This window comes from Lethenteron reissneri, chromosome 17 (genome assembly GCF_015708825.2).
Source record: "Lethenteron reissneri isolate LAM-NWPU_2019-01 chromosome 17, ASM1570882v1, whole genome shotgun sequence".
NCBI classification, from domain to species: Eukaryota; Metazoa; Chordata; class Hyperoartia; order Petromyzontiformes; family Petromyzontidae; genus Lethenteron; species Lethenteron reissneri.
Genome location: NC_083795.1, coordinates 1,003,126 through 1,024,318, shown reverse-complemented (window position 1 = coordinate 1,024,318; position 21,193 = coordinate 1,003,126). Strand labels below are relative to the sequence as shown.

General features: G+C 47.7%; 1 protein-coding gene across 5 annotated transcripts in view; it reads right to left on the bottom strand.

Moving 5' to 3' along the window:
* Positions 1-21,193, bottom strand: part of LOC133343265 (exocyst complex component 6B-like) — a 97,756-nt gene that overhangs the window by 62,885 nt on the left and 13,678 nt on the right. For 4 of the 5 annotated variants that reach the window (XR_009755230.1, XR_009755231.1, XM_061552717.1 and 1 more), the window contains exons 6-9: positions 19,813-20,014; positions 6,543-6,604; positions 5,284-5,413; positions 2,768-2,836 (exon numbers count right to left, since the gene is read on the bottom strand). Coding sequence is in view for 2 of the 5 variants with exons in the window: in XM_061552717.1 (XP_061408701.1) it covers positions 2,768-2,836; positions 5,284-5,413; positions 6,543-6,604; positions 19,813-20,014 (463 nt within the window). In the remaining 3 variants the exon portion in view is untranslated. Of the gene's footprint in view, positions 1-2,767; positions 2,837-3,102; positions 3,156-5,283; positions 5,414-6,542; positions 6,605-19,812; positions 20,015-21,193 lie in introns of those variants that run through there. The other variant, XR_009755232.1, reaches the window with a different exon arrangement.

Here is a 21,193-nt window from a genome sequence, read left to right as displayed (position 1 = left end):
ACTAAGTTGCCTCTGTGGTAGCAGTTACATTGGAGAAACCAAACGACATGTCTCGGACCGCATCCGTGAACATAAGGCAGACCTGAAACACGGTAGGACAAACACCTCAGCCGTGGCAGATCACTGTTACAACTCAGTGGGCTCACATGATATTGACTTCTCCAAGACAGAGGTTCTCTGCAAGCCATCTGGCTATCATGAGAGATTCGTTCATGAGGCGATCCACATATACAAACACAGAGACAATTTCAACCGAGAAGATGGATTCTGGCTTAGCAATCATTGGAAGGACGTAATAAACCATTTCGGATCTTAACTGATTGTGTTCACGTTTACGGTGACTTTCAGACCGCGTTCCACTCACTGGCATGGTGCAGTGTGCAGAGTAATGTATGGTGTCGTAATTGTATAGTAAACATATAGCAGTGTGATACACATTAGGGTGGGTAGAATAATACATAGTGTTATATTAAAATGGATAAGGCAGCAACTGCAGCAGCAGCAGCAAGTGCAGCAGCAGCAGTAACAGCAGCAGCAGCAACTGCAGCAGCAGCAGCAACTGCAGCAGCAGCAGAAACTGCAGCAGCAGCAACTGCAGCAGCAGCAGTAACTGCAGCTCCCTTTGATGCTGTTAATCCTGCATAATGCACATGCATATGCAGTACTAATCACATTCCTGCATTTCCCATAAATATGCTAAATTCCTTTTGATATGCAAATTCCTTTGTCAATGCGCCCAGCTTATATATATGCTCCAAGCTCGTGTGCTGTTTCATTCAGACTCTGTCGCCTCGACGGACCTGGTTTTCACCTGAAGACGGCTGCTTGCGTTGTGGCCGAAACGTCGTGAGAATTGTTTTATTATGTTTTATTTTTATTATTTTATTACTTCCCTTCTACGTGACTTTACCGAAAGAACCAAGAAGATGAAAGGTCTGATAATTGAGCTGCTTAACTCACTATACAAATCGAAGTAATAAAGTAACAAAATAAAACTAGATTCATCCAGTGCCATTCACATAAAACCTCACAGCACTTTACATAAAATAACTGAACCATTCAAAATCCCTTAACGAATAAAAGTAAATAAGACCCTTACAGCCATGTAAAATAACAACTGCCTAAAGCACGAGACCATTTTAAATTCACTAGTAAACACCATAAAAAATACTAAAATTACTTCATTATTCCAAAGCCAGCTCTATAGCGAAAGACTCAAAAGTCCCAATTGATTTCCTCCTCAATTGAGAATTGAGGCAGTGTTTCATCTCCTGTTTACATCTCTAAACCAGTAGAGGAAATGTGACATTCATACGGCAGGGGGTGAGTAAATCCACAGTACACCCACTGTTCACTTCCCCACAAATCAGCACTTATTTTATCGACCCAAGAGAGATGATGGGTTGAATCAATCTCCAACTAGGATTTGAACTCGCGACCTTCTGATTGCAAGTCACTCGCTCTCCCATTGAACCACGTGGCCAGTTAGTAAAAGACTCTTCCAATACAATGTACAAGTTGAAGTCCATTCCTTCTTCAGATGAGAGAGCACCATTCCCTCCAGTTCGGGCAGTGTTTCTCTGTCTTACACGGGATCATCTCTTCTGACAGCAGAAGGTGCCCAGAGGAAACAGAGCCCCTATAAATGACTCACCTCCTCTACGCACGTGTCACCCTGCTTCTCGCTTGCCATATATTTGCTTCTGAGTTCTGCTTCTATCATTTGTGGCCCATATGTGCACTTAAACAATCCAAAATCTCCCCCTAACCAACACAAACACAGCTTGGGACAGTGACTGCCGAGTTGGGTGTGAATCATCGGTTAGCCAAGTTCAGGGTGATCAGCTAGTCTTAGCCAAGTCTCGTAAAGAAAGAAATAAAAGTTTGCATGAGCCGTCCTTCATGATATTGGCTCGGGGTTGCCAGCCCCAGAGTTCCAAACAAACAAAAGGCAGTCCCATCAAATAAACTTCTCACACCTGCATTATGTTTAATGTGGACAGCAGAAGCCTGCTTAAGTTTATTTAAAAATCACTCACTGCTACCAAAACACTGCTCTTGTTGTGGCAGCCCAGCTGGACTAACCAAACAGCATCTGCCTGTGCCTGTGTATGCACATGTATTATGTGCATGCAGATACACGTATGCACGTATGTATTTGTGAAAGTCAGGTTAATCCCAGAACCCTAACTTTGATCCACGACCTAACTTTGATTAGTCATCTCTATCTACCTGGCTTGGGACTCCCCGAAGTTGACCGGGTTAAAATAAATGCTTGGCGCATGAGAGCGGCAATCAGGCAAATGTGACCCTGGACCCCATCAACACCACATGCACAATAATTGCCTAAATAGGTGCTCGCAAACGCACACTGTCGCCTCCAGTAGTCTATACAGGATGAACATTCTGCTAATTGTTTTCCATAATAAATCCTCTCTCTGTCTTGCTGTAACTTCCCAGAGTTAGCATTACGAGAATTAAAACTCGTCATTAAATTCGCCCACAGAGGTATTGCTTATTTAATATGTGTTTGTCACGTCAGGCGATCGTATATTGGCACCTGCATTCACATCCCTCCACTGGTGTCGTGTTGTCACGTCCGGTTCCACCCTGTCATGGTCACTGCTCGCATGGACAGTCCGCACCATCTTCTCTTGAGCCGTCCGGCCAGTCGTTTGTGTATTGGCGCTTACATTTATTACATTTATGTGATAATTGTCCCAATCGGTTTCCTTGTGTGTGTGTTCGTGTGCGTGTGTGCACCTACCAGTACAGAGCTGATAAGCATGCAGCTGTAGAGGGCAGAGAAGTCCAAGAGCTCCTGCATGGGTGCTTCCTGGAAGACGTAAACAGAGGCATCAGAACATTATCGAGACGAGGCATACGTCAGCAACAGCGCGTCCCAGCTGCAAAACCAGAGCGATGCAGAACGTCGCTGGCACCGCGGACTGCATGGTTGGGAATGTGAGCACAGCAATTCCACCAATATTATATTGGCCTGCGGTGTCACGTGCCGCTTTGCGACGTGATGGATTTTTACGATTCGGGGTCACGATCCAATTGACAAACTCATTTGTTTTTAACTTGCGATGAGTATCGCACCTTGCGTGGAGGTTAAGAGTGCTTTCATTCCACGTCAAAGCACAATGTGTGCATTCAGCTGAGCAGCAGAGTGCAAGTGAAATTGGGGGGGGGGGGGGGGCGGGTGGAATTGGGGGATTCTCCGGGCTCGGATTTTCGTTTCTAATCCCCAGGATTGCACTTCAGTTGTCATCCGGGGAGAGACACATTTACACCCCCCCACCCCCCCCCCCCCCCCGGATAAAATGCTTCATTTTACATTGCCAGGGTCGCACATGGTTTGCGGTGGAGTGGGCGACTGCTTGGTGCTGCAGGGCTGGCTGCCAGGTGGCCAGGAGATGGGAGCACAGCGATGGAATCTTAAGTCTCCAGTTTCCTCCCACAAGAAGCCAAACACTCGAGACTCAGTGAGATCCAGTGAGGCTTCCCAATTTAAAGTGCATTCCTAATAATAATATTCAAAGTGCGCATAACACATTAATGTAATGTGGGCAGTTATTATTTTTCTTACTTTTTTTAAATTTTATTAAATGAAGGCCCTGAAAAAACATGCCCCCAAATATTGATTGACGTGATTTCACGATTGGTGGAATTATTCCACGATTTATCGCTTTGGATCCATAGCTCTGCCCTCACTCCACCCACTCCGTCCTGCCAGTACAGAAAGAGAAGCGGGGGAATGCAGGTCACCAATTGCAGAATTAGCGCTACATGAATTGCTCCAACAACAAAAAGAGACACGATGGTGGCCAAAAACGCACCACGCATTGGGGCCAATGACGTGTGTACTGGCTTTGAGGTTTGTTGTTTAGGGCCGTTTTAAGATGATGATTGATGATGACACATTTACGCACAAATTTGAGTCGTACAAATATTGTCCTTGAGAGATGGAGAATCGCGTGGAGCCAGTGATGGTCACATCACCAGTGCGAAAGAAGTTCAACACAGATACATCAACGCATCGCCGTGATGGCCTTCAATGGGGCTCCCCAATTACATGCACAGACACAAATACAGGTACACCCACACACCCGCACACCCGCACACCCACACACCCACACACCCACACACCCACACACCCACGCAAAGACAAAGATCCCCCATGTAGCCTGAACAGACTGGTAGGGCAAGTGCTGTTAGCGAGCACCTATGAAGGCCGGCAAGGCATACGAGGGGGTGGGTGACCAGCACCATGCCCGGCCGCTTTTGTCTTCCCAGTGGCGATGTTTTCACATCGCACCAGGTACTTATTTGTGGCTGAGTCGACCTAGGGGAGGCCCAGGACCTATTCAGTTAATCGTCACTGGTGTCGGCCGTGAGCGGGAATCGAACTCGAGTCACAGGGTTTGTAGTGCAGTGCACTAACCGCTGTACTACCACTCCACACATGCACACACACATATACACACACACACAAAGACAAACCCACACTAGCTGGCAGTGTGTGCAGTGCAGTCAGCCAGAGTTCATTGGGGCTGATGGGAGGCCAGCCCAGGGTCCGGGTTACACAAACCACACCCCTCATGGAAGCATGAGGTGATGGGAACAAAAATGCACCTACACATGCAGCAGTGAGTGCTGCATGCCCTTCCCAGTTCGCAGTCAGCGTGCAGCATTTCCCAGTTGGATCGTGTGCGTTGCGTGCATATGACGCCAAAAAACATGACCAATGATGCCTCATAGTGCACAATGCATCGCGTTGTGTGCAGTGTTTCGGTGTGTGTGTGTGTGTAAGAGCCGGTCCGTTTATTTTAAACAGTAAATAAACATACGTACAAATGCACGACAAAAATTACCAGCATTTAAAATAAAAATACGAGACATCTCCCAAAGGTAACTCCTTCATTCAAGACTTCTGATCTGGACAATTCCTCTTATGTGAGAAATTTCTGAACCATTCGAATAGAGTGCAGGAGCCGCTATGGCTCATGCTAATACGCAGCAAAGCCATGTTTTGTACTGGGGAAAAAAATAACCTGAGTGATTTTGTATCGTTTGTTGTTGTAACTTTCTGACCTGCCCCTATTGGACGGACATCTGTGAAAAAGAGCTTTATAGCTCATCGGATTCCTCGCGTATAAATAAATAAATTCTTATTCTGATTCTGACTGTGTTTGATCTGAAACCTACCCACTGTAACAAACACGAGCTCTCACTACCCAGCACATGCACACACACACACACAGACTTACAGCCACTCACCTCTTCCTCATTATCATCAACACTCTCCTCTTCAACGCCTTGTTGGCACGTCTGTGCGCTCCACTCCGCTTCGTCCTCCTCCACGAGGTCATCCTCCGGGTCCGAGTTCGAGCGTGTGGCTTTTGGGGCCCTGTCGCCAGGACAGAGATTCCCTGTGAAGCCTCACGGCGGACTGTCGGGCCACTCGTGAATTTCGATTGGCAGAGCCCAGGAGGAGATGGGTGAAGCCGGCACCGCACCCAGGCCAGCTGGGTCTACTCGGCGCTGTCACACAGTGCCAGGTAATTATTATAGCAGGAAAAGTCAAACTGCAATTTTGAACTCATCAGGTTTAGATAACAATTCACAATGCTGTTGTGCATAGCCAGGAATCGAAGCTGGGGCACCATGGCTATAGTGCAAGTATTAACCAGGAATGCCACTCTTCTTCATTTATACTGAGGCACAGATCCCTCAATTAGCCTCAATAAAAAAAAATCTGCACTCATAATTACATCAAATTCCATTCGTCACTAAGTGCTGGTGACATCACCCTGGCACTTGTACGAGCTTAGGAGCAGTTTCAGACCGTGCGAAGTGTCAAAGGCCCCCTGGTGGGAGTCACGGGATGGGCCAGCCAGCTATGATAGGTTCATTGACTGAGATGACTTGCAGATGCACCAACTGCGCTTTCCATTTAGCAACCTTGCTGTGTTTTAGCCACCTGGCACTCTGCTCATTGTCATGAGTATTGCTCTTCCGCTTCCAATGATTGCTGGATAGCGGCTACTGCCAACTGCACGTCAGAACCTTGCATGAGCCCGCTCCAAAGAGGCCAATCATGACACCACTAGTACCAGTCGATGGCACATCCGTTTCGCCTCCTGTACATCAGCCCACCTCTTCTCTAGCCCGTGCCGTGCTCGTTTAACTCCCTTTATCTGGCCAAACGGAAGCTGCTTGGGCATGCGCTGGCTGGGCGTGCAGTGGCTGGGCGTGCAGTTGCTGGGCATACCGACTACATCATGCAGCCGATGTATCCTCCCACTGATGTGTCTATGTCCAAGCAGAGTTTATATGTCTTCTCAATATGAGCAGCATGTCATCAACATAAATAATATGCATAAGGTACAAGAGGAAGGAGCTATCCCTTCAATGTGCCATAGATCACCCACCTGAGTTGCATCTGCACCAGCACCAATATAAACATGCTCACAGTTATTTACTTTGACGGGTGTATACGCATTCGTGCGTACATCTGTTATGCGTTGTTAGACTACCTGTTCGTGTTCAAGCTGAAGATGATGTTTCGGGATTCTGCACGCCTCTGCTGCTTCTGGGCCTGAAGGAGAAGGTGAGGATGCATCACGCGTACACAAGTCATCCACAGAGAAGGATTTCCCTCCAGTTGCGCAGTCTATACAATCACAAGATTCCATTGTTCTGAACAGAAATCAGATTGATTTCCTATCAGAACTAACCATTGTCCCCAACTTCACCAACCTGACCAAATAGCCTCTTCCAGGACTAATGCGAGATGTAAGGCCTTCATCCGCCAGTGCATTGACAAAGGGTTGTTATATTATTAATTACGTATGTAGTATAAACACGGCGGCCTTTAGATTTAAATGTTTGAAATGCTGCCTTTTAAAATGTTGTGGCTGTTTAGAGATGGGGCTACTGAATGCTGGCTTTACCTATGTATGATTCATCAGGATAGCATAACCGTCATTATACTTTCCTGCAGAAAACAACTATCCTACATTCTGTGCAGCTTGCCAACACACAGCGAGATCAAAGTTAAGTAGAGTAAGGACCGTACCTCCTCATTGCCAGAGGACTGACTGGCCACTGTGGGACGAGCAGACAAATAGAATAGTAGAAAGTTGATTTAAGAATGGAGCTCACATTCAAAAATGTAACACATGCTCTCGAATTAAAATATGCATTCTAACCGATGATCACGTCTTCCTAATTTAAGCAACAGGTGAATGCAATAATGTTTTTTGCAAAACATATCTTAATCAATGATGGTGCTGGCATTTAGATTTGTGGGGGCATGATATACTTTATTTTCTCCCTGTATTGTACAGCATATGCATGCTCCCAGGCATTGTCTGGCGAATTCAGTGCATACACTCGATGCGCAATTTTAGGGAAATTACTTTTAAGCGTTTCAAGTACTTGTAAAAATGTCTGCGTTTGAATACTTTGTTTTCCTAACCACAACATTTTAAGAAAGTGCCCAAAATTGTAACTTCAACAGAACTCTGAATAACATATATTTAAATATATATGGTTTGGGATTTCGTGGTCCATTTTACAAACACTTATACTAATCCATAATAGAGGTTTTTTGGGGTTAGATCGCGTAAATATATAAATGTGTCGTTAAAACCCGCCACCACCCGACACAGCCAACTAGTAAGGGTTGTCACGTAAACACAACGTGCCAATTCGTCACTAGTACAGCACGTCGGTGTGTTGGAGAGCCAAGCCACAACATTTACAAACTGAGTACGACGTTCCGCCAGTAATCACAACCAGCTTCATCAGGCGACAGACAGATTTGTGGAGAAGTCTAACTCTATTATGGATGATATTGGTCGCGAAAGTCCACGTGTTAAGCTGACAGAGTATGAGATGAAGACAAGTTCTGCAATCCCTACAGAGAGTTTAGAATGAGTTCGTTCTGAGACATGCATCCAGGGCCGACTTCGCTCGACATGATTGATGCATGTGTGTGGCTCATGTTTAAACCGAGGGGGAGTCTCTAGAGCTCTGCTGTGGGTTCCTTCGTATCGATATCAAAAGCACAATTGGGATAAATGTGGAGGGAAAGGTTCAAATTTTAAAATACGAAAAAACGCAGTCATCTGAAAATCTACGAAGTTAATACCAGCTAGACGTTGGTACTCAAGGCTTGCTTAGCGGGCGTTAGGCACGCTGCTTCTGTTTGGGTTTGTTTTGATTCTCTGAGGCACAGTAGCCTTGGTCTCCTCAAGTGATTTCAAAACAGCAGAGATGTGTCGGCCTGCGCCTGACAAAGCACAATTGGAATATATTTTTCTTAAAATTATGTTTAAAATTTCCACCGAACTTTTCATTGAAGTCTAAATGTGAGGTCTAATGAGCCCTTCTTGGGGAATAGCCTTACAAATATTTAATACTCGCATTTTTCTCGACGAATAGCCCATGTGCACTTTGCTTGTCCTGGCTTACATACAAGATACACTCCAGTGCAGGCCCTATTAATGGTTATTCACCTTACCAAAGCAACCAGATTTATCTCAAGAACATAACAAAAAAAAGCCTATATACACTAATGTGGAAGCAATATCACCTCTCAACATCACTTAATCGCTAATATGACATAAAACAAACACTTGAAAGGAGTTTAAAATAACAACACTTCAAGAGAAACTCAGGCCTACAATGCGAGTCTACGTAAGCCTTGTGTTGGCTGGTGGCACGTAGTTCCATTGTGAGTTTCAGGTTTCTCAAGAATTTCGCCCCCCGAATTAATAGCAGCGTGTATTGAACAAAGCCTAAAACAACACTTGCGGTGTTTTTAACACTATTGTACTATTAAAAAAGAGAATAAATTAAATTAGAATGACTTGTTTAAATAACATAAGAGAAAAGCATCGACACATGCTTGAGATGAGAACTGAGGCAAACCACGAGCATGAACGCAGTGATGTGAGGCATAGCGATGGATAGCATTTCATAACAATTGAAGTGATATGATAAATAGTTCGATAAAAAGCATGATGGAAATGAAAGTTCAACTTTCATTACTTCTTGTTCAAACATCACGTGTTAGCCAGAGAAAATACAATAAGGTTTTCCTTTCTCTTGCAAATGTAATAGCAATGTGCACAAAGGATTGCAGAGCAACCAGCACGAAATGCCAACCAGGATACTTAACAAGGCACCTTTGGAATGAGCATGGTCACGTGCGCTCCCAGAGACAGCATTTGCTTTACCGTAATAGGTATTCGAGTGCAGTCACATTAAGAACTCGTCTGACATGTCTCAGCAAAGTGTCGCCTAGGGGGGAAGTTATAAACCATTGTAGCTTCAACACTGTACGATATAGTACATTGATGCTTCTGGAACATGCGTATATTTGTAAAGAGTTTTCAAACCAATGTCCTTTGCAGAACTGTTAAAGCTCTGCTACATGACCTCCTGGTCGCCATATTGTTTTTACATTTGGGCTTTTTAGCGTTGTGGTCCCGGTTGAAAATATTGCATCGCCAAAGGACGCACTACTCGTCATAACAACAATGTTAATTAAGGCGCACCATAAACATGTTTATGTCTGCTTCGCTGTTTTTGACTGGACTACTTTCTGGCAGATGCAACACAATGAACGCGGTGTGCAACAGCTTTCCGGCAACAATGTTGCCCCTAACACAAGGAACTGTTGGTGCTGCGCTCATTGGCGTGCAGCAGAAAGGAGCTTTTGTCTCCATTTCGTTTGCTGGCAATTACAGTTGTAGGCAATGCATGTTTAATGGTGCTCTTCAATTGAACATTTGTTCAATTGGTGTTTGCTGCTGTGTCTCGTTAAAACAATTCTGGAGCACTACTGAAAGTTGAAAAGTGTTTTTAATTTTCGGGTGTGAAGTGAATTGTGCAAACAAATAACGAAAAACTTTTTTGGAAGCATAGTTGCATTTTATATACTTGCTTGTATGTGCGTGTGTGTGTTGAAATTCTCTCACGCCGTACGAAGCCAACCATCCTAATCGGAGGCGTTTAAGAAATAAATTGCTGAATGAATTACAAAACAATGTGAAAGCAAGTCACGTCAAAGTGTAGTTAAGTCGACAACGAGCCCCACCGGTATCCTGGATTGGAATCCCTTGCCTTCACCACCACTCCAGCCAGCGTCACCCGTGGAGCCAACTATAGGTTTCAGTCATGTTCCAAATGGATGGCCACATTAAGAAAATCAAATAACTCGTGTTGCACTTATTTTGCTGTAGCTCAGTTTAAAAGTCTATCAATATATGGACATGATGAGTAAGAGACTTGGAGGGAACCAGTCGTCTACGTGGATTGATGTAAAACTATAGAACATCGCTCCGTTGTTTTTCCCGCCCACAAATCTCATTGCTCTGACTTCTCAACTTGGTACCTCGACAGAGGGTTGTGACCTTTTAATGCAATGTGGTACAAAAGCAACTTTGTTCACTGTGCGTAGGTTTCCGCCAATGTATGTAGAGGGCTATCCAACGACACGGCGTCGCACAGATACCATTTGGCCGAGACTGTGCCAAGAGGCGCTACGGAAAATAGTCTTCCCTGATGACATCCTTAAAAATAAACTGCCACAGAAAAAAAAATACACGTAAAAAACGATCAACATTGCCTGTAGTTGACTAATAATAAACAAAATCACTCGTCATTTACTGTCAGAATGTAAGTTTATATGAAATTCGGGGACCCAAATTATAAAAGTTTTTCTTACGCAATATCGTGTCTAAGAATATTGGTAACAATTGTAAATGTGTAACTCTATAAAAGTTTTCTGAATGCGGGGCCATGCAAACAGTTAACACACTGAGATATCTCTGTTAACACACTGAGACGTCTCTGTTAACACACGGGGTGTCTCTGTTAACACACGAGACGTCTCTGTTAACACACGAGACGTCTCTGTTAACACACGAGACGTCTCTGTTAACACACGAGACGTCTCTGTTAACACACGGGGTGTCTCTGTTAACACACGAGACGTCTCTGTTAACACACGAGACGTCTCTGTTAACACACGAGACGTCTCTGTTAACACACGAGACGTCTCTGTTAACACACGAGACGTCTCTGTTAACACACGGGGTGTCTCTGTTAACACACGAGACGTCTCTGTTAACACACGAGACGTCTCTGTTAACACACGAGACGTCTCTGTTAACACACGAGACGTCTCTGTTAACACATGGGGTGTCTCTGTTAACACACGAGACGTCTCTGTTAACACACGAGACGTCTCTGTTAACACACGAGACGTCTCTGTTAACACATGGGGTGTCTCTGTTAACACACGAGACGTCTCTGTTAACACACTGAGATGCAATGGATTGATGTGACCCTGACCTGCCCAGTCTCTGTGCTCGCACAGCAGCGCTCGCGGCTGTATAATGACGCCCAGGGGGAGTCTCGCCTACAAGCAGCGGGCGTGCCTTTAATTGACATCCCATCGTTTCCCATTGCCACGAAATTACACAATGCAGCCGTGGCTGCGAGAGGCTACGCGACTCCCTCCCGTCGTTCACGGCAACTTTTACGCTGCACGCGGTAAGGCCACTTGCCGGCTACTCTCTCTGCTTGCATGAACGAGACGCCCCGTGCTCCCCACACAGCCTGCTTGTTTCATTGAACCGTTTTGGCAGCTTCTTCGGCGAACCTTTATTGCTTGAATATACCTATTACATCTTTGTAAAATAGTTTTGAATAGACTTGTATTTTCAGTATTTGTTTTTTTTCCCAAAGTAAGGTATCATAGTATAGTGCTGTCAGTTACATCTGTGCTTTAAAATCCTTGTGAAAATGTAAAGGTGGGGGCCCTGCAATTTCTCGATAATGCCATTGCTGGCGGAAGAGCCTCCACTAGAAGTGAACGCTGGTGGGTATTTGGCCTACTCTCTCCACGTCGACCACCCGTGTTAGAAGTGGAGGGCGTGAGAAGAATTTTGGCCGCCTCACGTGAGCTGCTGATCAACGTCTCCCGTTGTGTCGGAGTCATTTCGTTCTGTTTTCTACATCTACAGTCAGAAGCAGAATCTTCATTTAGACTGGAGAAGGAATCTGATGAGCTACTAAGCTCTTTTCACAGATGTCCAGTAGGTGCACGGGGATAGAATTCCACAACGACAAACAATAAAACAAATTCAATTACAGCTGCAATGGAACTCCTTCGGCAGGTAGCAAAGGAGGCAGGGCGAGAGTGTGAAAAATGCAAAGCTGGTACCACGGAGATCTCAGATTCTAATCTGGACAGCCACCTGAAATGACATCAGGTTCTTAAGCGTAGTGAGTTCATGGTCTCAGCCAGTTCACCAAAGAATGCGTGAAAAACGCATCATATGATTTACGTTTTGTTTGACCAATACTGGATCGCCCTATTCTGACATGTATTTTTAGGGTTTTAAATATAAAATTTGATCTTTCACTCAAGTCAACTCAAGGTATTTTTTAAATACTCACATATGCAATGAATATTCTGACCATTCTGTACATGCGTGCATTTTCTCAGGGTTCTCCATTTTCCTCCCACATGCTAAACACTCATACATGGAATTGGCCAAATATCCCAATGCATTACTTTTCTAAAAAATGGGGAGAGGTCATAAGACTCAGTGAGGAATTCCGGGGTAAATAATTGGCATCAATTATTGCCATTAAATGTGGTGCTGGTATTCAAGTGTGTAGTGGCATAGAGGTTGCAGCTAACAACCTCTATTTGTTCCTGACCTCGAATACCACAATTTGAAATATTTATCTGATTATGGACTAAGCCCCTTCTGGGTCAGTTCAGAATAAAAAATATATTTATCTGGTGTGATGTGTAAACATCAACACTTGGGAGTCAAGAATAAGAATTCATTCCTGCTGAATGAGTATGACTGATGCTGGCCTTGATTGGTGCTCTCTAGCTCGTGTGTGTGTGTGCGTGTATGTGTTTGTGCGTGTGTGTGTGCGTGTGTGTGTCAGTGTGTGTGTGTGTGTGTTTGTGTGTGTGTGTGTGTGCGTGTGTGTGTGCGTGTGTGTGTGCTTGTGTGTGTGTGTGCGTGTGTGTGTGCGTGTGTGTGCGTGTGTGTGTGTGTGCGTGTGTGTGTGCGTGTGTGTGCGTGTGTGTGTGCGTGTGTGTGTGTGTGTGTGCGTGTGTGTGTGTGTGTGCGTGTGTGTGTGCGTGTGTGTGTGCGTGTGTGTGTGCGTGTGTGTGGGCATAACACGGCCGTGCACAGGGCCACGCTCCCCGCCAGGCCCAACGCCAACGTCAACAATGGCCCATTCACGCAGCCGGGCGTCGCGGGCGCGTTCACTTTTAGCGCGCGCCGCCCGCCTCCCGCCTCCGCCTCCTCCGCCTCGCGCCGTCGACCAGAGTGGCCCCTCGCCCTCTCCCCGCCGTATCGAATACGCTCCACAAACTTCTGCGGGTCGAGACGCGGGTGGTGGGCTGATCGCACCGGCGGGCGGCCACGCGGCTCGGGAGCTCGGCACGCCGCGTCCCAGGGGAGTCGGGTTCACCAAAGTTCGGGCTCAAACGGGAGTCGGGTTCACCGAAGTTCGGGGTCAAACGGGAGTCGGGTTCACCAAAGTTCGGGCTCAAACGGGAGTCGGGTTCACCAAAGTTCGGGCTCAAACGGGAGTCGGGTTCACTGAAGTTCGGGCTCAAACGGGAGTCGGGTTCACCGAAGTTCGGGGTCAAACGGGAGTCGGGTTCACTGAAGTTCGGGCTCAAACGGGAGTCGGGTTCACCGAAGTTCGGGGTCAAACGGGAGTCGGGTTCACCAAAGTTCGGGGTCAAACGGGAGTCGGGTTCACCGAAGTTCGGGCTCAAACGGGAGTCGGGTTCACCAAAGTTCGGGGTCAAACGGGAGTCGGGTTCACCGAAGTTCGGGGTCAAACGGGAGTCGGGTTCACTGAAGTTCGGGGTCAAACGGGAGTCGGGTTCACCGAAGTTCGGGCTCAAACGGGAGTCGGGTTCACCAAAGTTCGGGGTCAAACGGGAGTCGGGTTCACCGAAGTTCGGGGTCAAACGGGAGTCGGGTTCACCGAAGTTCGGGGTCAAACGGGAGTCGGGTTCACCAAAGTTCGGGGTCAAACGGGAGTCGGGTTCACCAAAGTTCGGGGTCAAACGGGAGTCGGGTTCACCAAAGTTCGGGGTCAAACGGGAGTCGGGTTCACCGAAGTTCGGGGTCAAACGGGAGTCGGGTTCACCGAAGTTCGGGGTCAAACGGGAGTCGGCGTGACGGCCTTGACTTGCTGAAGGCGTGTGGGCAATGTCATCCCCCACTACGAAGCCCGATTGCAAAGATTGTACGATTTGATTCACGCCACCTCCTAGTAACCTTGACGGAGAATGCATAAAGCAGCATGCTGTCTGTCACAAAATGAGGGTTCATACTCTGCGACATCTTCATTCGCAACAGCACAGCATTTTTTTTTTCTAAGTTGTCATAGCCCAAATCCAAAGTTTTAAAGTTACTCACATGAAACTGTAATCCTTGTCCTCGCGTGATGCCGGGCCTCCCTCGAGACAGAGATAATGAACCCCGTAGCGGGCTCCCGCCAGCCGAAATGAGCAGAAACAACGGCTCCTCACACGAGTACCCAAGTCACACTGTGCCGCATTCTCTTAGAACATTCCGAAAACGAATTTTCACAAATTAGATTTTAGGTGTTAACAGAATCGTGTCATAAATTTATCCAATTAACGAAAGTTACACATTTTGGTCGACGAATGATGGAATTTTTCTCACTTTGTTTTTAAAATGAGGCCTCCTTTTTGTACAAGACACGTTTTCTTAAAAATAACAACAGTGGAACTTTAATTAGGACGCTGTCTTTCCGAAAGCTCTGTTCTTCACCTGAGGACGGCTGCTTGCGTTGTAGCCGAAATGTCGTGATAATTTTATTATGTTTTATTTTTATAATTTTATTATTTCCCTTCTACGTGACTTTACCGAAAGAACCAAGAATATAAAACAGTAGAACTGCTTATTGCGGCAGGCAAGTGATTCCTACTCAGGCGGTGCTCATCTCCCGTTTGCAACCCTGAGCCAGTAGTGGACATTCCGCATTCCTATGCCGGGGTTGAGTATATCCATTTTTGTAATGTTCTACTATATTAGCACTCACTTGACGATTTGTGCCACATTTTAACTGTCCAGGTCTCGTAGAATACCTTTAAATTTTACATCAGCTACTCACTTTGTCGTGATCGTCTATGTGCCATTGTATTCTAATTCGAGAAAGGGGCATAGTTGACACGACACCACACTATGACCCCTGCAATCCATTTCACCGTGTACATCACCATATGGACAATAACATCACTGGGCTGTGACCATACCCCCCCCCCCCACCGTGTGGCAGGTGGGCCCCACTCGGGTTCTCACTCACAGCGCTATCCCAATCGTCTTGAAACAGAATGAGGGGCAGGATCTTTGTCATCTTGTTGCTTGTTAGCCCACGCGTGCCTGCGTGCGCGACACGTGCCACTGCCAATGTCTGTGTTGTTTTGTGTGGCTGTGTGTGGCTGTGTGTTGCTTTGTGTGGCTGTGTGTGGCTGTGTGTGGCTTTGTGTGGCTGTGTGTGGCTGTGTGTTGTTTTGTGTGGCTGTGTGTGGCTGTGTGTTGCTTTGTGTAGCTGTGTGTGGCTGTGTGTTGCTTTGTGTAGCTGTGTGTGGCTGTGTGTTGTTGTGTGTGGCTGTGTGTGGCTGTGTGTTGCTTTATGTGGGTGTGTGTGGCTGTGTGTGGCTTTGTGTGGCTGTGTGTGGCTGTGTGTTGCTTTGTGTGGCTGTGTGTGGCTGTGTGTTGCTTTGTGTGGCTGTGTGTGGCTGTGTGTGGCTTTGTGTGACTGTGTGTGGCTGTGTGTGGCTTTGTGTGGCTGTGTGTGGCTGTGTGTTGCTTTGTGTAGCTGTGTGTGGCTGTGTGTTGCTTTGTGTGGCTGTGTGCGCGCCGAGTAACGCGGCAACGCTCGCGTCAGGCGCCCGAGCACGGCGAACGGAACCTTCCTCAACGCCGAGAGACTGGGTTTTGTATTTTTCTAAACCTGCATTAAATTTAATTACGCCGCACTGTTACGCTAAGAAATTAAAGAAAGTTGCTGCAACGTGCACTGGAGTCTGCCGTAGTCGGCAAAAAGGTGGGAGGGGGGGATCCCTGGCGTGGGTGCACGAAATCATTTCACTTGAAATCATTTCGGTTTTCCATTTCCCCCTTTTCTTTGGAATCGAGTTTTGAACTTTTCACCATTACAAGTTTAATGGCCTAGAGAAAACAGCCATTACTGTGTTTGTGCCGGGCCCCCCCCACGCTCGACGGCGCGCTGACCCCCGCACTGACCCCCGCGCTCGCCCAAAAACCTCGGCCGAACCCGCCCGCCCGCCAATCGCGGGGACCTTTACATCGTAAATGAGTTTTAATGTGAGCAGCTGCGCGTTCCCTTCGTGTAACATTTAGACGTGGCGCGGCACGGGAAGTGCGGCTTGCAGATCCGTGAAACGACGTCGTGTGCTCAGAGGTCAAGTGATTTATCGTGTCATGCGTTGTTGTCATCTGCGCTACGATGTGTTTTTTTTCTTTATGTCCGCCAAGTACATTTTGATCACGGAAACAACATTCCCATTGTGTGTGTCACACGAGCTGCGAGTCGGAGGAAACTGTAGCACGCAGAGGAACTGGACTCCCGCAATCAAATAACACAAACCCCGCAAACAGACCAGCAGTGGCATCGCACTCCCACCCCTTGGTGATCCTATTGCTCACCTGGTGTGGGGGTGGGGGGTCATGTACACAGGATCCAACGTTTCTGGACTAAAGGTAAGTTACGACTTATTGAGAATGGGCTGTGGTACATAAAATATCCATTTCACAGCGCCTTGCAATGCATTGCTGGATTTTCCCATTAAGCTAAGATTCATTGGTAACGTCCCCTCCTGATTATACACCTAACCATACAACACTGCGGTATTAACCTACTGCTTTGTGAAGCTCCTCTACGAGTCGTTCCGTAAGCAGGTCTTGTGATCCAATGCTATTGTGAACGAGAGCAAGGGGTATTGTGGGTGTTATTGGCGCTGCGCCAGGGAGAGTATGATCTGTGACATCATCCACACGTGTGCCACGTGGTATTTAAAGATGGGGCTCCTGCATCGCCACCCGCGCATCGGTAGGAATTGAGAATGTGGAGGCAGTAGGAGGCTGACAGGAGGTCAATATACTTATTGCAACAGCAGCGTGGGTTCTTAACATCCTACTTTAGGAAAGTAGAGTGGTTAGCGTCGATGTTTAAGAGAAAGGGGGCTTCCGGAGTGTGAATACGATGCATAACAAATGTGCTATGAACTTGAAGCGGCTTGGAATTTTGAAATAGAATGTGGTGTGAAAACACTGGAGGTGTCATCAGATAGAGGGGAGGTTGTGATGGGTGGGGACATAAGTAGGACAGAGGGGGTCAGAGGTCACTGAGTGTACACTCAGGGGGCACTGTGACCTGCACTGACTGAGTGGACACGCAGGGGTCACGGTGACCTGCACTGGCTGAGTGGACACTCAGGTGTTGGTTACCAAGTGGAAGGCCTTAAGCTCAATGGTGGCACGGATGTAAATGCATGCATAGCCTCATGAGTCCATGTACAACGTGTAGTGCGAGGGTTTTAACCCATGTTACACATGTGTGTATGTATGTTGAACCTCTTTCGCACTGTACGTAGCCAACCGTGATAATTTGAGGTGCGAGAAAGATACTTTACTTGCATCATACTAGTCTGCAGTTTATGCAATGCTGCACATTACCTACATTGTGAACGTGACATAAAAGTTAAAAGAAAGCCTTCACATCACAATATTGTGAACCACTGGACTTTTTGTTCAGCTGTACCTAAATGTATATGAGTTAAGGTGAATATAACTGTATTTGTTATTTTGTTCCCAATACTGCAGACACACAACATTTTTACATTTGTGATGGTCTTATCTGTGAGTTTGCACACAAACCCAGACTACCTGTCGTTTGTAAATGTGCAGGTAACAAGAATGGCAGGTTGAAAAGCGATGACCAGAGGCACAACAGGAGTCCTGCTGTAAAGTGAGCTGTCGTTGACTACATTAATTACCCTTTTATAATCTGACGCGAGAGAGAGCTAAGATGTGCGGTGGGTATCTTTGACCGAGGTTAACTCTGTTGGAATAACATACAATAATGGACGTTATTTGATCGGATGAAGGCTTTGTCTTGACTGGCCGTCCCCAATAAAAAGAATAAATGCGAGCAACCAACGCAGTTCCCAAAGCGGTTTGACAAAGGACACAACCATTGATGGATAGGGAGCCAAGCAAGAGAATGTGCACCAGCGGGCGGTTAAAGGGGAAATGGAGCAATGAATGTGGGGCACACGTGTGGGAGTGAGATGGATTACCGCTCCAAACGAGTAGAGGTGCTCGGATAATAATAGTAATAATAAGAATAACATATTTTCTATCGTCTCATTCATGCAAACTGCAACCCAAACAGATGAACAAAGAAGGCATTCTTCGTGCGGTGAAATGAGAATGGTCAATATTGATGATGACAACCAAAATAAAACTCGTTTCCATCATTTGTGGACATCCTAAAGGCTGCAATAATGACAACTATCCCAGCACGGGCCGTGCCCTGGACTCTGTGCGCCAATGGGCCATTGCTCGCTCCTAATGGGCTCCCTCTCTGCTCCACTAAGGTCAGCTCACCCGTACAAGCGAGGTGAATTGTGAAGTCCACGTGAATGCACACAGGCAGACGAGCGCATACACACGCACACACGTGCGCGCACAATCAGCACTGGCATGGTGAGAGGACAGGCGACGTGAAGAGCGCAGGGGACGTTCTGCGTGCGGGTAAAGTGCAGCGGTTTCCTCTGCAAAGTCAAAGAAGTCGCATGCTCTGATTTCGCCCTCACAATACAAAATCACTCTAAATGTATTTCATTTGACTCGGTGCTAAAATGTGCATGTGTTGGTACGGGAGGGAAAAGGAAGAGGAACCAAACGCAGGCATTGACCCTGAGCCCTTAAAACGCTAAGGGCTCCTTGGTCTGGCTCTATGGGAGTTGAGCATGAACACAGAACTCGCAATATGGTAGAGGTGCCCCATGTGTGTGTGTTGAACTTCTTCGCACCGTATGTAGCCAACCGTGCTCAACGGAGGTGTGGGAGGAGGACGACATACTGACTCTTATCCTTAGGAATTAACAATCAACCATAAACATCCTATCGGTGGCTTTGGCTCAGAGCTTTTGGAGTATCCCTCTCAGTACAACTGCGAAAGGTGAATGAGACTCCAGCTACAGTCAAATAAAAACATACATTCTGAGAACTCTCCCTCAAACCTTCATAATAATTTGTTTTCTTTTCAAATGCTTCATCTGAAACATTTTAAAGGGCACTCCCAGCGGCAGCTGTCCCCGTGCGGCACAGGGTCACTCAGCACCTGGCCTGCAAGCGGACATGAGTCTGACAGCAGGGGGCGATGATTGCGTCTGCGTGCAATCCCAACCGACTCATTTGCGGGTAATTTTTCTAATTTGGAAAATTTGGACCCCGACGCCGTCACGCGATGGCCTCGTCATTCGAATGGCATCAGGGGCTCTTTCAAATCCACTGTGAAGCAGAGGGCCGCGTAACTTATGGTTACCGCGCACGCAACGATGACCAGGGTGGCCTGCCACGGCCGAACCGGCAACTTCGGCAACGAGCCGCGAACGCACGCACCGCGGCCGCCCCCCCCCCCCCCCAGCCCTTCAGCCCCCAACAGCCGAGCGACGTCCACCTGCAAGGTGGCGGCCTCCCCCAGCGCCTCGGCCTGCTCCTGCGCACGCTCCAAGAAGTCGCGGAGGCGCGCGGCCGCGTGCCCGCGCACGGTGCCGCGCAGCGCGGCCGCCCCGTCCCGCACGGCGGCGCAGAAGCGGTAGCGCGGCAGGGTGGGCAGGCAGCTCTCCAGCTGCTGCAGCGTGCGCAGGGCCGGGTAGAACCTGCGCGCAGCGCGCCACGGTCGCAAAGTCACATGGTCACACGGGCTGTCCCCAGTCACACAGCCATGCGGTCACGTGGGCTGTCCCAGTCGCAAAGTCACACGGTCACGTGGGCTGCCCCAGTCACATTGTCACGTGGGCTACCCCCAGTCACATTGCCACGCGGTCACGTGGGCTGCCCCAGTCACATTGGCACGTGGTCACACGGGCTGCCCTCAGTCACATTGCCACGTGGTCACGTGGGCTGCCCCCAGTCACATTGCCACGCGGTCACGTGGGCTGCCGCGACGCACAGACGCAGCACGTGCGGTGGTGGTGCTGGCTCGCGAGGAGGGTTCCTCGCGAGAGATGTAGACGAGAGACGGAGTTGGATGAGAGAGGTGTATACTGTGCATCTAAAATAGCGATGAGATATACTGATTGGATTATTTCAATGTTTATTCGGTTTGGTTAATTTAGGTGTTTTCTATCATGTATTATGAGAACTGAGAAGCTATGCCCTTAATAAGACGCCGAGATAAGGGAAGGCTTAGGAATTCCTAGACACAAAGGAGACATTCGTGGTTAGTTCTCCGCTGCGGTGTCGATGCACACCCACAGGCAGAGATCTCCAAATGACCTTTCCATCCTCTGCTAATAACAAGCGAGGCCACACCTCACACGCAACAGCGTGCCGCGCCAACGCATCACGAGAAAGCTTCAACAGTCACAGGCAAAGTATCCACTCCAGCCGCTGCAGCAGTGAATTGGGGCGGCGCGTGGCTGGATCCTCTGGCGTAGGCAGTCGCTGCGAGTCCGCCGTGACTAATATGTGGCTGCGCTGTAGCAGGGAGAGGAAGGGCGTGGGGCTTGGTGGGTGTGGGAGAAAGAGGGAAGACGTGGAGGGGGGGGGGTGCCGATGGGGGTTCATGTTTCAGGTTGTAGTCGACGACCAAAGCAAACAGGCAGAGTGGAGGCGCTGCGGTGGCGGCGCTGGGACTCGAGACGTCTCAGCTGCACCTGGCCACGCCGCTCACCGCCAGGGCCGCATTTCTCACGCGCCGAGCGGCAGCGCCAATCCACCGGGAGACGAAAATACTTTAATGACATTTTGTTCATTCTTTCGTGCAATTTTGGAAATTATGCAACGCAAATTCCTCGCACGTTTTCTCGAATTAAAATATTCCAAAGGGGCGCCCC